The 12,799-nt window shown below is 43.0% G+C and overlaps 2 protein-coding genes across 2 annotated transcripts; one reads left to right on the top strand and one right to left on the bottom strand.

The window, feature by feature from the left end:
* Nucleotides 1-1,596: 1,596 nt before the first annotated feature.
* On the top strand, nt 1,597-3,798 carry LOC310945240 (ICOS ligand-like). The gene is made up of 5 exons (XM_083911277.1): nt 1,597-2,010; nt 2,118-2,441; nt 2,520-2,804; nt 2,891-3,067; nt 3,463-3,798. Exons 1-5 carry the CDS (start codon nt 1,857-1,859, stop codon nt 3,534-3,536), a joined length of 1,014 nt encoding a protein of 337 aa, XP_083767403.1. The 5' UTR covers nt 1,597-1,856; the 3' UTR covers nt 3,537-3,798.
* A 611-nt stretch (nt 3,799-4,409) lies between these two features.
* On the bottom strand, nt 4,410-10,745 carry nit2 (nitrilase family, member 2). The gene is made up of 10 exons (XM_083911311.1): nt 10,682-10,745; nt 10,422-10,540; nt 10,198-10,318; nt 8,472-8,560; nt 8,255-8,348; nt 8,092-8,166; nt 7,919-7,997; nt 6,668-6,766; nt 5,680-5,735; nt 4,410-5,413 (listed from the first exon to the last, which is right to left on the bottom strand). The coding sequence occupies exons 1-10, from the start codon at nt 10,707-10,709 to the stop codon at nt 5,313-5,315; spliced, it is 861 nt and encodes a 286-aa protein (XP_083767437.1). The 5' UTR covers nt 10,710-10,745; the 3' UTR covers nt 4,410-5,312.
* Nucleotides 10,746-12,799: the final 2,054 nt, after the last annotated feature.

Below are 12,799 nucleotides of genomic sequence, written 5' to 3'. Positions count from 1 at the left end.
GGAAACATCCCTGACTCATATCTGTGCGATCAGCAGTCAGAGAGAGAGGGGTGTGTCCGGCAGTCACTTACAGAGTGAATATTTACACATTTACAAGTATTTCTATATTCTATTGATATTGAGTTTAAGTACTGCCGTTAAATACATGGATGGGTAACTGTATGGGCTTACTGGGCACAGGCCCTGGGGCCCATAAAGTCAGGGGCCCTGACTCAAAAAATGTTGCTGGAAAAATAAAATCACAAAATGATTAAAAATAGATAGTAAAATGACCACAGAGAGAAACAAAAAAAACACGTGGAAACTCAGGGCCTACTCACACTGTCCTTCTGGCCGGGGCCAAAACCGGTTTTTCAGCTAAAGCCTAGTACCTTTAAGCAGTGTGAGTGCACCCGTTCTGCGCACAACTGCGGCCAGAGGGCCGTCCACGGCCCGCTTGAAAGAGTTGGGCTTTAGCGGAGCCGTTTGCACGAGCACGAGTGTGCGCACGTGTACGAGCACGAGCCCTACGGCAGTAGCGTTATGTCCGCCTGTTCGGACATGTAAATAGAAGGACGGACCATACGCGGACATTTAACAACAACAACAATGGCGGTGAAAGGTTCACGTTGGTGTGATGCGGAGGTGGAGTGTTTACTGCAGATTTGGTCGGATGAAAATATTCAAAAACAGTCGACAAGACGCACAAAAACTCTGAGGTCTGTGGAAAGATTTGTAAACAAAGCCACACCCACGCGATCAATGCGTGTGACGTGTTACGGCGTGATGGCGTATGGACAGCAAGAAGCATTGGCCGGCCCTGGCAGTGTGAGTACAAACGGGGCTGGGGCGCGGGGGGAGAGGGAGGGGGGACAAGTACCCTAAAGCCCGGGTCGCGGTCTGGAAGGACAGTGTGAGTACGCCCTTAAATCAAATTCTTATATTAAATAAAAAAAGTTTATTTCCCCTCATACCCTAACCCTTTCAAGCACCAAAGTAACACAATCTCAAACTAACAGATAGAGGCAGCAGTAGACCAGCAACTCCTGTGTCCTGAGAAACGATTACTGTCAATGGAGTCATGTGGCTTTGAAGAGAGCGATACAATGGCTTCAGTTACCCCTGCACAAACTTAAACAAGGCTGTCTGATGGCATAAAGTTGTAAAAAAATTCTACATATAACGTAAACCTAAACTGATATAAACATTTTAGGTGAGCCTGTTAAGCTGACTAAAATACATTTAGCTGCTGCCCCCGTCCGCAGCAGCTTCCCGTCTGCTTCTCCTAACTGGGAGCGTGCAGACCATCATCTACTGTAGATGATACAATGACTACGGATAAAAACTTCATACAACCGCACTTCAAAAAATATGAAACTCTCCTTTTAAACGCTCTCTATTAACAGTTTAAAAATGCACTTAACCAAGAAAAGTTAAGTTTGTTTATTTAAACAATTTCAGATTTAGAGTGCTCGCCTGCTGTGATTTTTGAATCTTGCCGGGTGTCATATTACCCTGCGAACATCACAGCGTAGTTGTGGGCGTGTGTGACCTGAAAACAAGTCAAACAGGTCCAACCAATCTCCATAATGTGACTCTCAACAGGATGTATGCTTTTGGAAACTACGAGGGCTGAGGTCTCCACAGTTATTTCTGCGTGGAAATCTGTTTTAAGAGTTGTTTTTATGTTTAACTGTAAGTCATTTAAATCAGAGGAGAAGAGAGAGAGAGCAGGTATGGAACAACAAGCCACAACATGACTGACACTGACTTCACTCAGAGTGAGGCAACAAGCGAGCTGTGTGTTTGACTTGGAGCTGTTAAAGGGAGTGAGCAGAAGACAGGGAAGTGTAGTTACGTAGGCAGATTAGTGAGTAATGGGCCTGTGTTCGTTTTACAGTTTAAAAAGGAAAATTCCTTTGGAATGTTTTTGCGTCTTCAGTGAACAAACGTGCCCTCAGCGGGCGGTGCCGGTGGTGCTGTGGCGCACAGCACTGCTGCTCAGCTTCCTCGGTTTCTGTGCCTGTCTGGGTAAGATGACTCTCTGTCTGGTCATGCATACTATACACACTGACATGGCTATCTACACTGAAACCTCCTGAAAATTTCCCTGTGCTGTTTCACTTATTTCTCCACAGAGGAAGAGTGCGTCCTTGGCATAGTCGGACAGCCAGTGTCCCTGCCCTGCGTTTACCCACAATTATTGACCTATGTGAATTTTTCCATTGAATGGAAGAGAGGTGAAGAAGTGTTGCTCAGATCAGTGTGGAACAAGGATGGAGATGTGGAGGAATGGAGCATTAACAGAGCCAGCACCCCAGCTGATGCTGCACATACTGGGAATGTCTCTCTGGAGCTGCCCACAGTTGATGCTACAGAGCACAGCGTATTTTACAGTCTACACATCATTTCAGGGGGAAATCAAAGCGCTGAGCTGTGCACTGTGTGCCTCAGGACAGCAGGTCAGTGTCAATCACATGGAAGGTAATCAGAAAAATACTTAAAGGAGCTAACTCGTGTCTTTTCATGGCTGTTTGCAGCCCGTTTCAGCTTCCCGCTGCTGCAGAGGGAAGAGGCAGAGCTTGGAGGTGAGACAGCCTTCTTGTGCCACTCCAGTGGGGGTTATCCTGAACCTGCAGTTTACTGGCTCATCAACAACACGGATGAGCCTCCCGAAGGCTCAGTCAGGACCTTGGCTGCATCACTCCCAGACTCCCATCTGTACAACATCACAAGCCACCTGAGGGTCAACATTTCCAAAGACACCAGTGTGTCGTGCATCATAGAGAACCCCTCCATGAACGAAACCGTGACAGCCACAAACTGTGAGTGATCGATCGCTTCTCATTCAGTTATTATGCCTCAAACACAACCGCTTGTTCACTAAGCTCTTCTTCTTGTTGGTGTCAAGATGGAGTGAATGGCAGCAAGGTGGTGAGTCGAGCATCAGAGGCCATGTGGATCTTCAGCACGGGTCTCTGTGTGGTGGTTGGGGTCCTGGTGTTGATAGGAGTCATCTATCAGATTCATCTGGACAGGATGAGTAAGAAGAAGAAGAAGGAGTTCCAAAAGCTTCACCCGGACAGAGGTAGGCACGTCTGAAAGATTCTCCCGTGTGCCAGTGCTCGGACCCTACTAAGCCATACATTTTTTTAATGTGTGCTAAGATTCTTTTGTCTTGATATTTTTGAATATTTCTGAAGTTATCACTTTCAATCTGGAAACAGAAACTTTACTAAATGTCTTCCACTCATCCAAATAAATGTAGAGACACACTTTGGTTCAGAACCTGTCCTATTCCTCTGATAGTATTAAAGATTTTTTATAGAAAATATAAATCAACTACTAAATTATGATATAATGGGTTTAGCTTCCCTGCAGTATACAAGGTAATATACATGTAAATTGATGCAGCAACAATAAAGTGGTAAACAGATTACTGCATCGATGTTATAATTCTCACTGAATGTTCGCTGTCATCAGGATACAAAAGGCAATGTTCGTACAAGGAGGAGACGGAGGCGATGAAGCCGGAGGGAAAAGAGACTGATGTGTGAAACACGCCCTCATTAACTGTAAAGTTTCTGACATGAGGCAACAAAGCACTGATTTCTAAATATGTATTTGTTTTGACCGCTGCGTTCAGCACTTCACTATTCAATACAAGTGGCGGGTTTTCTTAAGCAGGCGATGTACAGATTTGGTATAGTTACTATAAGTTAACGAGGAATACCACCGCCTCAGCTCCTGAGAATTCTTCTATGTTTACTGGATACTCCCTTTCTGTGTTGGTGATTCAAGCTTTAATAAAGATGTTCAAACCCATACCTGGAGATGTTTCATTTACATTTTCATAGATCTGTCAAAGGTTTTTGTTGAAGTGCCTTGGTTATTTAAAACAACATGCATAGTGGTGTAGCTGATATATCAAATTCTGAACAACAAAAAATAACAATATTTCAGAATAAATCAAGAATTATCCATCCATCTTCAACCGCTTGTTCCTATCGGGGCCCCTACGGGGGGAGGCAAACAGAGACAGACAACCATTCACACCTACGGGCAAGTCAATTCAATTCAACTTTATTTATTGTGCCAAATTATAACAAAAGTTACACGAGGAGACCATGAAAACTCCACACAGAAGGGCCCCAGAACCAGGAACTTGCTGTGAGGCGACGGTGCTAACCACCACAACACCGTGCCACCCAATCAAGAATTAATGCTCTCTCGTTTTGATGACAATGCAGACACAGAGAGCACAGATCGAGAAGAAAACTCGGACCAATCAGAGACGTGCCCTCAGAGCAGTCTCTGTCTTTAAGAGACAATGTAGTGATTCAGACAGAGGGTGAATGCAGGTATATTTAGACAGACAGGATGAGGAAAAAAATGTGTTTTTGAACATTAAAGCATGTAAACATGTTCTAGAAGAAACTTAAAATACATTATGTACCTGAAAATGAGCATGATGTATCCCCTTCAATGTTGTTTCCATCATGACAGAAAACATGACAAGTGTGTATCTTTTTTACATTTGAGGGCGCACTCACAATGTCCATCTGTACTGTGCCCAAGCACGTTTCACGGCTAAAGTCTAGTTCGTTTGACCAGTGTAAGTGGCCCGTTTGGGAGAGGTGGGCTTTTGTAAAGCACGTTTATACATGTACGAGCATGAGTGTGCATACATGTACGAGCACAAGCACTGCGCGGACATTTAAAACAATGGCGGCGAAAGGTACACATTGGCGTGATGCGGAGGTGGAGGGTTTACTGCAGATTTGGGGTCTATGGAAAGATTTGTTAACAAAGTGACGCATCGTGATGGGAGTACCCTAAAGCATGGGCCACAGTACGGATGGGCGGTGTGAGTGCGCCCTGAAATCTCTGGTGCCACAATCAATATGAAGTTTCATGAGCTAAAACAAAAGACAAAGTCATATTTTGTGGAGCATTTCATCAAGACATCATCAAACCCCCCCCCCCCCCCCCCCCCAAGGGATATGAAATGGATTAGAGGGTGTATATTGTCACAACGGAGAATCTCTAACCAGCAAAGGTTTATTTCTACTTCATAAATGATGTGACAATATACTGCTTACCAAAACTGTCATCAATTGTCTATCAAACAACGACTCATTTCAATACATCACACAAAACAAACTGCAGTTCCATCCTTAAGAAGTGTCAAGAATCCCCATCACAACTGCACCACAACTACGACAGTTAAGTCTGGTGCTTCAGCAGGATGAGAAGACGCAGTGTTTGCGGCGGAGATCTGTTGCATAGTTTGTGTTGGTACCTTCGCGCCTTCTTTCTTGAGGTCACAGCGTTCAGCTTGATCCTTCTTGCACACAAGTCACTGTGTAGAGGTCGTCACGACGCTGAACCGTGATGGGGATCTGCTGCCGGATATCTGCTAAATACTGCAGGTCTGGGAACAGGTCACACATGGAAATAAAGAGGTTTAGTCCGGCCTCAACATACACAGGAACGCCAACGCCTGCAAAATATAATGCAATCCAATAAGGCTGCACTGCATTAGGGAAGCACACTGTCAGAGAAATGTTTCCATTCTCATCACATTCATTTTAGATATGCATGACATGGCACTCAAATGCGACAACAAAGTGGACAAAACATGTTCAGTCTTCTAGTTGCACGTCTCTGCAGAAACAAGCACGCCGCTCTTCCACTCACCAATGTCCGCATAAATTATGGCCTCCTCTGATCCAGCCTTTGAGATAACTTCTCCCCTGAAACGACAGATCGCAACAGTCACAAGTCTACAACACTAAAATGTTAATTACATTTAAAGGCATCTCTAATAATCTAACAGCTCTGTTGAATACTCGCTACTGGTCAATTACGGCAATCTAGGTCTATTATTTCTGATTGACAGACTATTTTATAAAGGCTGTTCTTATGGACGCACTTCTCTGCTTAGACTCTGGTGGGCCCATTTTAAATCTTCTTTTAGTCCTTCAATCATTCAACCAATGACATTAATGATTTCTTTATTAAGCAGCTGTGTAATAAGCTTGATAATGTAGAGCGAGCTGTCATTATTGCAAATTTAACCCTTTCAGGGTTGAGAATCTATTTGTAATAATGATCGGCTCGTTCTATATTTTCCCTTACATGATGTAACACTCACAGTTCTGCATAAGGAATAATTTTTTATGCTTTATATTTTTAGTACGTCTTGCTGATAATACGTCTGTACTGTAACTTAAGTAACTTGAGTGACACTCTGAATTTGGGATTCATCATCAGCCTTAGCCGATGACCAATACGGACTGCCGATATATTCTTTAGTAGATATTTGGAGCCAATACGACTTTTTCTCCCTCAATTTACATCATAAAAATGACACAATGATGATAACAAATGTTACGAGTCTCAATATAAAAAAAGGAACACTTATTGAACTTAAAGAGGCGTCTCCAGCAACACGGAGCTGCCTGTGGACGCCTGTCTGTAATATATGACGGGAAACACAGCAGCCCGCATCGGCCAATACTGATACACCTGAACAACACAAATATCTATACTTTTTACTGACACAAATCATCTATTGCTTTCCTTTCATTCACTTATGGCTCCCTCTCTACCGCTGTGACTGGCACTAACTTGTGCAGCCTTTTTTTCCCTACACATGACAACAGTCACACAGTTGTTACTGTACCATGGATTTACAACAGTGCTGTGACCCCAGGCAACATATGAAGACGTCTCATCTCTGGCAGGAGACGCTGTGGCCACATACACTTGGTTATCAAGCGCCCTGTGAAGGAGACAATGAAGCGATGTATGTCAAATTATGCAGCAGTAAACTGTTGCTTAAAAACATTATTTAGGTGGCTGTAAAGATAAAAATATCCTTTCCTGCCCTTGTGTCGCTCTTATCATATTACATGATGTGGGATGTAATGTTCATTGTATCGTGACTATCAAAACCCAAGTTAGTCAGTGAGAGGGGAACACAGGGTTCTGTCCGACGCGCTGTATCCTTTCAATTAAAAGTACTTTGTACACACAGTTTAAGGATAAACTTGCAGCAATTGACTATATGATTGTAAGAAGTTTTAGCGGCCAACAGAAATTTTAGGCACCCTTCCTCTCCACTCTCTGCATCAAGCAAACAATTTCCCAGTGAGACACAGGTGGCATTCATCAAGCAATCAGTCAGCTCCAGTGACACACACACACACACACACACACACACACACACACACACACACACACACACACACACACACACACACACACACACACACACACACACACACACACACACACACACACACACACACACACACACACACACACACACACACACACACACACACACACACACACACACACCCTTGACTCCACCCCCACATAGACACACCTCCAGACACACATTCCCTCCTAGTGACAAGCAACACATCCATGCCGCCACATTCATTATTATTATTATTATGGCTTTGATTTATATAGCGCCTTTCTCAGTGCTCAAGGCGCTTTACAGAGTCCAGGTTCCATTCATTCACACAGACATACATGGTGGTGGTAAACTACGTAGTAGTCACAAAAACACTGACAGAAGCGTGGCAGCTAATCAGCGCCTGCGGCCCCACTGACCACCTCCTCAAACATACAGCAGTCATACACATTCACACGAGGCAAGGTGGGTGAAGTGTCTTGCCCAAGCGACCACAACGACCATGACACAAGTAGGGCAGGCCGACCCTTCGGACATTGGCCGACTCGCTCGACCAACTGAGCCACAGTCGCCCCCAAAGTGTCCCCCCAAGTTCATGGAGTTTGGAACATCACATTGTCTTATGAGGGACATGAATCAACCCATATCTAAGACATTCGGTTTAGTCTAATGGAAAGTTGTTTTGTCACTAAATTGTAGGTGATTTTGAGCAGCAACTCTCAGTCTGACCTCCCCCTCTGAAGGAGCTCCCAGTGAGCCGGACCAGTCGTCATGTTGAAGGCTCCAGGGTAGACCAGCAGCTGACAGCCTGCGGACAAAAGGACAACCTGCTGAACTCTCCTGCACACCGTGAACGCAGCCCAGTCGACGATGCCACGTGAACAGTCTCATCAGAAACATACCTTTCCTGCTGTAGAGTTGTGCGAGCTCTGCAAATCTTATGTCGTAGCAAATCCCCACACCCACTTTACAGAACGCTGTCGGAGGAATGACAGAGAATACAGATTCAAGTGATGCTCGTCCGGCTGCGAGGGAAACAGACAGGAGTCAGGAGGATTCACTTACGTGTTTCGAACATTGACAAAGTGCTGCCTGGGCTCAGAGTCTCGGACTCCTGGAAACAGATTTTCCCTGGAACGTCGATGTCAAAGAGGTGAATCTTGAAGGAGGAAAGATGAAGAGAAGCACTTTGAGGTGGTGAACGTCCTGCTGTAATCCTAATGAGGTCATTAAATAGTTGAAAGAAATGGCAAAGTAAATACTGTAGCTGATGAGCCTGTACCTTCCTGTGTTTAAGAATCAGCTCCCCATCAGGCCCAAACACTGTACAGCTGTTGTACAACTTCCCACCGTCCTCTTCAGGGATGGATCCTGGTGAACAACAAGTCACAGGGGTCATTCCTCCGCTGGAGAAAAGCATGCTTTTTTATGGTTTTACTGTTGATCTGTGCACAGAAACACAGTTTGATGCTGCAAGAAGAGCGCACAAACAAAGCAGATGTAAAAAAAACAAAAAAAACAAAACAAAACAGGCATTCATTCAGTATCAGTATAAAGATGATCTATTTCACATTTCATTGTCCATGGAGCAGTTCCACACTTTATACTGGATGACATGATATTTTGGACTGTAAAAATGTACAAATGTCCTTACTTCCCCTTTAAGTTTATAAGATACTTTCCCTGGAAAATGTTTGTCATTAAAAAAGTCTTTTGTGGGTTCTAAGATCAAATGGACAACAGCACAGATAATATTTAACACTGTTGTGGTTGTAAACATATTGATGTAAACATTAAAGCCGTTCAATTACTACTACAAGTTTAAGTGTATCTAATAAATTACATGGTGGGAGAAATAGTGATATGAGAGTATTGCCAGCTTTTATTGACATGTTTTTTAAAGCAGTCACTTCAGGAAAAGTTAGAGTGGCTCTATCCACTAAAGATAAGACGTTTTATGGGACTATTGTGAAATAATTTATTAACTTTGCATCTGGAGGAGAAAGTCTGTTATTCTTTAACTCTGTGGCACGGACACCAAAACCTGCTGTGTCCAGATATTCCAGATGAAAAAGGGAACACTGGTTTACATTATAGACTCAGGATTTTACAGGTAAAACGCTCTTGATTCTGCTTTTTACTTATTTAACCCATTGTGACCAGAAAATACCTTTGTTTTTTTATCCCAAAATAGACAACGAACTGTTGATATTAAGATAGGGGCATTAAAGAAGAAGAGCTGCAAGTACTACCTTATCTATTTATCTACACGTATATATTACACATTTCATATTTATGATGGTCTATTGATCCATACTTGCACTGTCTTTCCTTTCCTTTTTGTATGTGTATGTTTTGTATGATGTCTCTCTATAAGCTTTTTGGACCCTTAATTTCCCCTAGGGGATCAATAAAGTTATTATCAATCTATCTAGTACACCTGTTCCTGTTTGTTTTATTCCTTTTAATCTAATTATCTATTCTAGCATTGAAAACTATTGGACATATGAAACATTAGCAAATATTTTCAGAAACACATGAACATTTGTAATACGTGGTCACAAGACAAAAAGACCTCCATGTTTGTTAGAAGGTAACATTCAGATAGACATTTAAATATTAGTATATATTCAGGGTTCATGCACCTTTCCCAGGTCAAATTCAAGCCCTTTCCAAGCACTTTCATGGTCCATTTTCCAGCACCTTAGAGCTGTGGTAAATTACATATTTCTACAAATACATACATAATTTAAATATATATATATTATTCACTTTTTATCACGTTAAAAGAGATGGAAGAATAACTAGAATTGTGTTTTGCAATAACAAATGGATAAGAAATTCAATTAAATTCCTATTCTACAGCTCTTTGTTGCAAGAGAAATGCGGACACAATTTTAAGCATTTTCAAGTACTTTATCCAAGATGTAAGCACCTTTTAAACCTTAAAATTCACGCATTTTCAAGGATTGCCCTGGTGTGTTAATGTCACACAGAAGACCACCTACCTCCCACCAGGTACACCTTATTCTCCTTGGCCGCCTCTGACAGCAGCTGAGTGGACTCTCCTGGGATCCTCTCAGCGTACTGAGAGAAGAAGCTGGTCCCATACGGAGAATTGAAGCACTCCTGTTTGAATGACAGGTGAGAGACTCAGAATTTGACCGGCCCCCAGCCTCCCCTCCTCGGCCCCCAGCCTCCCTCCTGTCCCCACAGAGACCCTCCTCCTCACCGGCAGCAGCACCACCCTGCTGCCCTGTCCCGCAGCCTCCTTCACCAGCCTCCGGGCTCTGCTCAGGTTGTCCGCCTTGACGCTGCCCACCTGCAGCTGGACCACAGCCAGCCGGAACCCTGGGGACGACAGACCCTGACAGCTGAACAACGGTGACAACACTTGGAGGAGGCCTTTACAGACTACAGACGATAGTTTGACTGTGTTTATGCTCACATTTGTTAGCTACAGCTTCACATGTATGAGAACTTTGTACTTACTGGACATAGCTTTGGCTAAGGTGGACATGTATGCAGGGAGAGTAGTGCTTGGTCTCACAGCCCACACCAGATTCCGGATAACTGTTTTGGTTTTCAAAATAAGTGTCGATAGTAAGTCAGTAGTCCATTAAAACAAAATATAACGACACACACAACAACATATGACCGCCCGCAGATGCAAACTGACTGTGCTTCTATTTTAAAGACACGCTACGACACATGTAAGAGCTTTTGTAAAGTTCAGAGCCTTTAGTGTGAAGTTTAGAGGCGAAGTGACGTCAGCGGGGGTGGGTGTGTAGCTGCCAATCCGGCTTCAGTGCAAATCATTTCTCATTGGTTAATCAGAAACAAATAGGCTAAACATTAACACGTTTGACACCGCAGGGGTTATTCATTACACACATATTTACACTTTGCCCTGGAAGTGACATTTTGAATGCTCGGACCTTTATTTCATTTCCAATAATTAATTCATTATTTAATTATAAGGTTCACATTATGCTCATTTTCAGGTTCATACTTGTAGTTTGGGTTTCTATATTATACTATAAGATTATTTAGTCTTTTTTTTAGCTCATGAAACTTTGTAATGATTGTGGCACCAGAGATTTCAAATGTAAAAAAAGATTCACACGTCATGTTTTCTGTCGTGATGGGAAAGCATTAAAAGGGCTACATCATGCTCATTTTCAGGTTCATACTCGTTTTTTCGGTTTCTGCTGGAACATCTTTACAAACGTTAATGTTCAAAAACACATTAATGTTCTCATCCTGTCTGTCTGAATCAAGCCCCCACCACAGCGACTTCCTGGTTGATCCAATACAGAAGTGCCCAAAACTGCAGTTCTCAGAGTGTCCAGTAGGAGCAGTTTGCACAATAGAGCAGTTTGTCATTGACCCCTATGTTAAACAGGAAGTTTTTTTTTCACAGCATCATTTAACCTGTTTAAGGCCTGGGACAAAAAATATTCTAGTCTGTATGTTTACGTCATATCTCCATGACAAAACTGAGGGGGGTCAATTATTTTTTTACCAAGCCATTTTTTATTTTATTGGAGGTTAAAGTTAATGAATATTAGGGGCATGGTCTTGAGTGACAGCTAGCTGCTTGCCCTCACTTCTCCTCGGAGGCTAGTTGTCAGGAAAATTAGCATCATTAGCATGTTAACTCTGTGATCTCGCCCTGGACTGTGGTCATTCGAGTGGTGGTGTTTCCATAAGTGACAAAGATAGTTTAGGAACACACCGTGTAAACATTAGCTCTGTTATGCTAATTAAATAGCCGCACTTGCACCATGATACATCACTACTATCGATGGCACATACACTAGCTGCTAATCTGGAACACCGGGAGGATTCGGGCCGTGAGGGTCAGTGTTTTACAGGCTATGAGCATGGTACTGTGTTGAATATCAGTTTGAATCATAGATCATAAATGCTGGCTGCCTGCACTTCACTCCTGGAGTCTGTGTAATCTCCGCTAATGTGAGCTAATGTGGCTAATTCAGTAAATGTCACCCAGATGGACGTACTTCCCTGCCCACAACTTCACATCAATGCCCTTTTTTGGTAAGAGGAAATGAGGAGGAGTCAAAGTCTGATGAGATGGCGACTTCCGAAGGCGAATATGATTGGATCAAGTTGAGAGAATGGCCCCGGTGGAGAGGCTACGTCCGGTTTTTATAGTCTATGGTCTGAATATAGTTGTTTTCTGAAACGCTCTGTTTTAGCGCCTGTCTCTTTAAGACCCCCTTCTGAAAAAGCCGAGTCTGCTCCGATTGGTCAGTGTTCATGGGTCTTCTGCATCTGCACTCTAAGCATCTCTGCACCGTTACTGCAGTCAGGGAATGACTGTAACGACACTGTAGCAGCACTTTGTACCTATTTATAGTAAAGTTGTGATGTCACAACTGTACATAAGTCTTGACGGCTCATTTAAAGCCTGTTTTGAGACGTTCACAGTATTTATATAGAACCTTTACCAGCTTTAAATTTAAGCTAAAGACAGAAGTGACCAAACTGACTCTTCCTGCTCGCTGTTGTGCTTCTTGCAGGAGATATTTGTTTACTTTTCTTTGGTGCAACATTTCAAACATTGAAAGCATGATATACCTGTTC

Source organism: Echiichthys vipera (genome assembly GCF_963691815.1).
Source record: "Echiichthys vipera genome assembly, chromosome: 3".
NCBI lineage: Eukaryota > Metazoa > Chordata > Actinopteri > Perciformes > Trachinidae > Echiichthys > Echiichthys vipera.
Note: the sequence above shows the minus strand (reverse complement) of the source record. Positions and strands in the feature narration are given on the sequence as shown.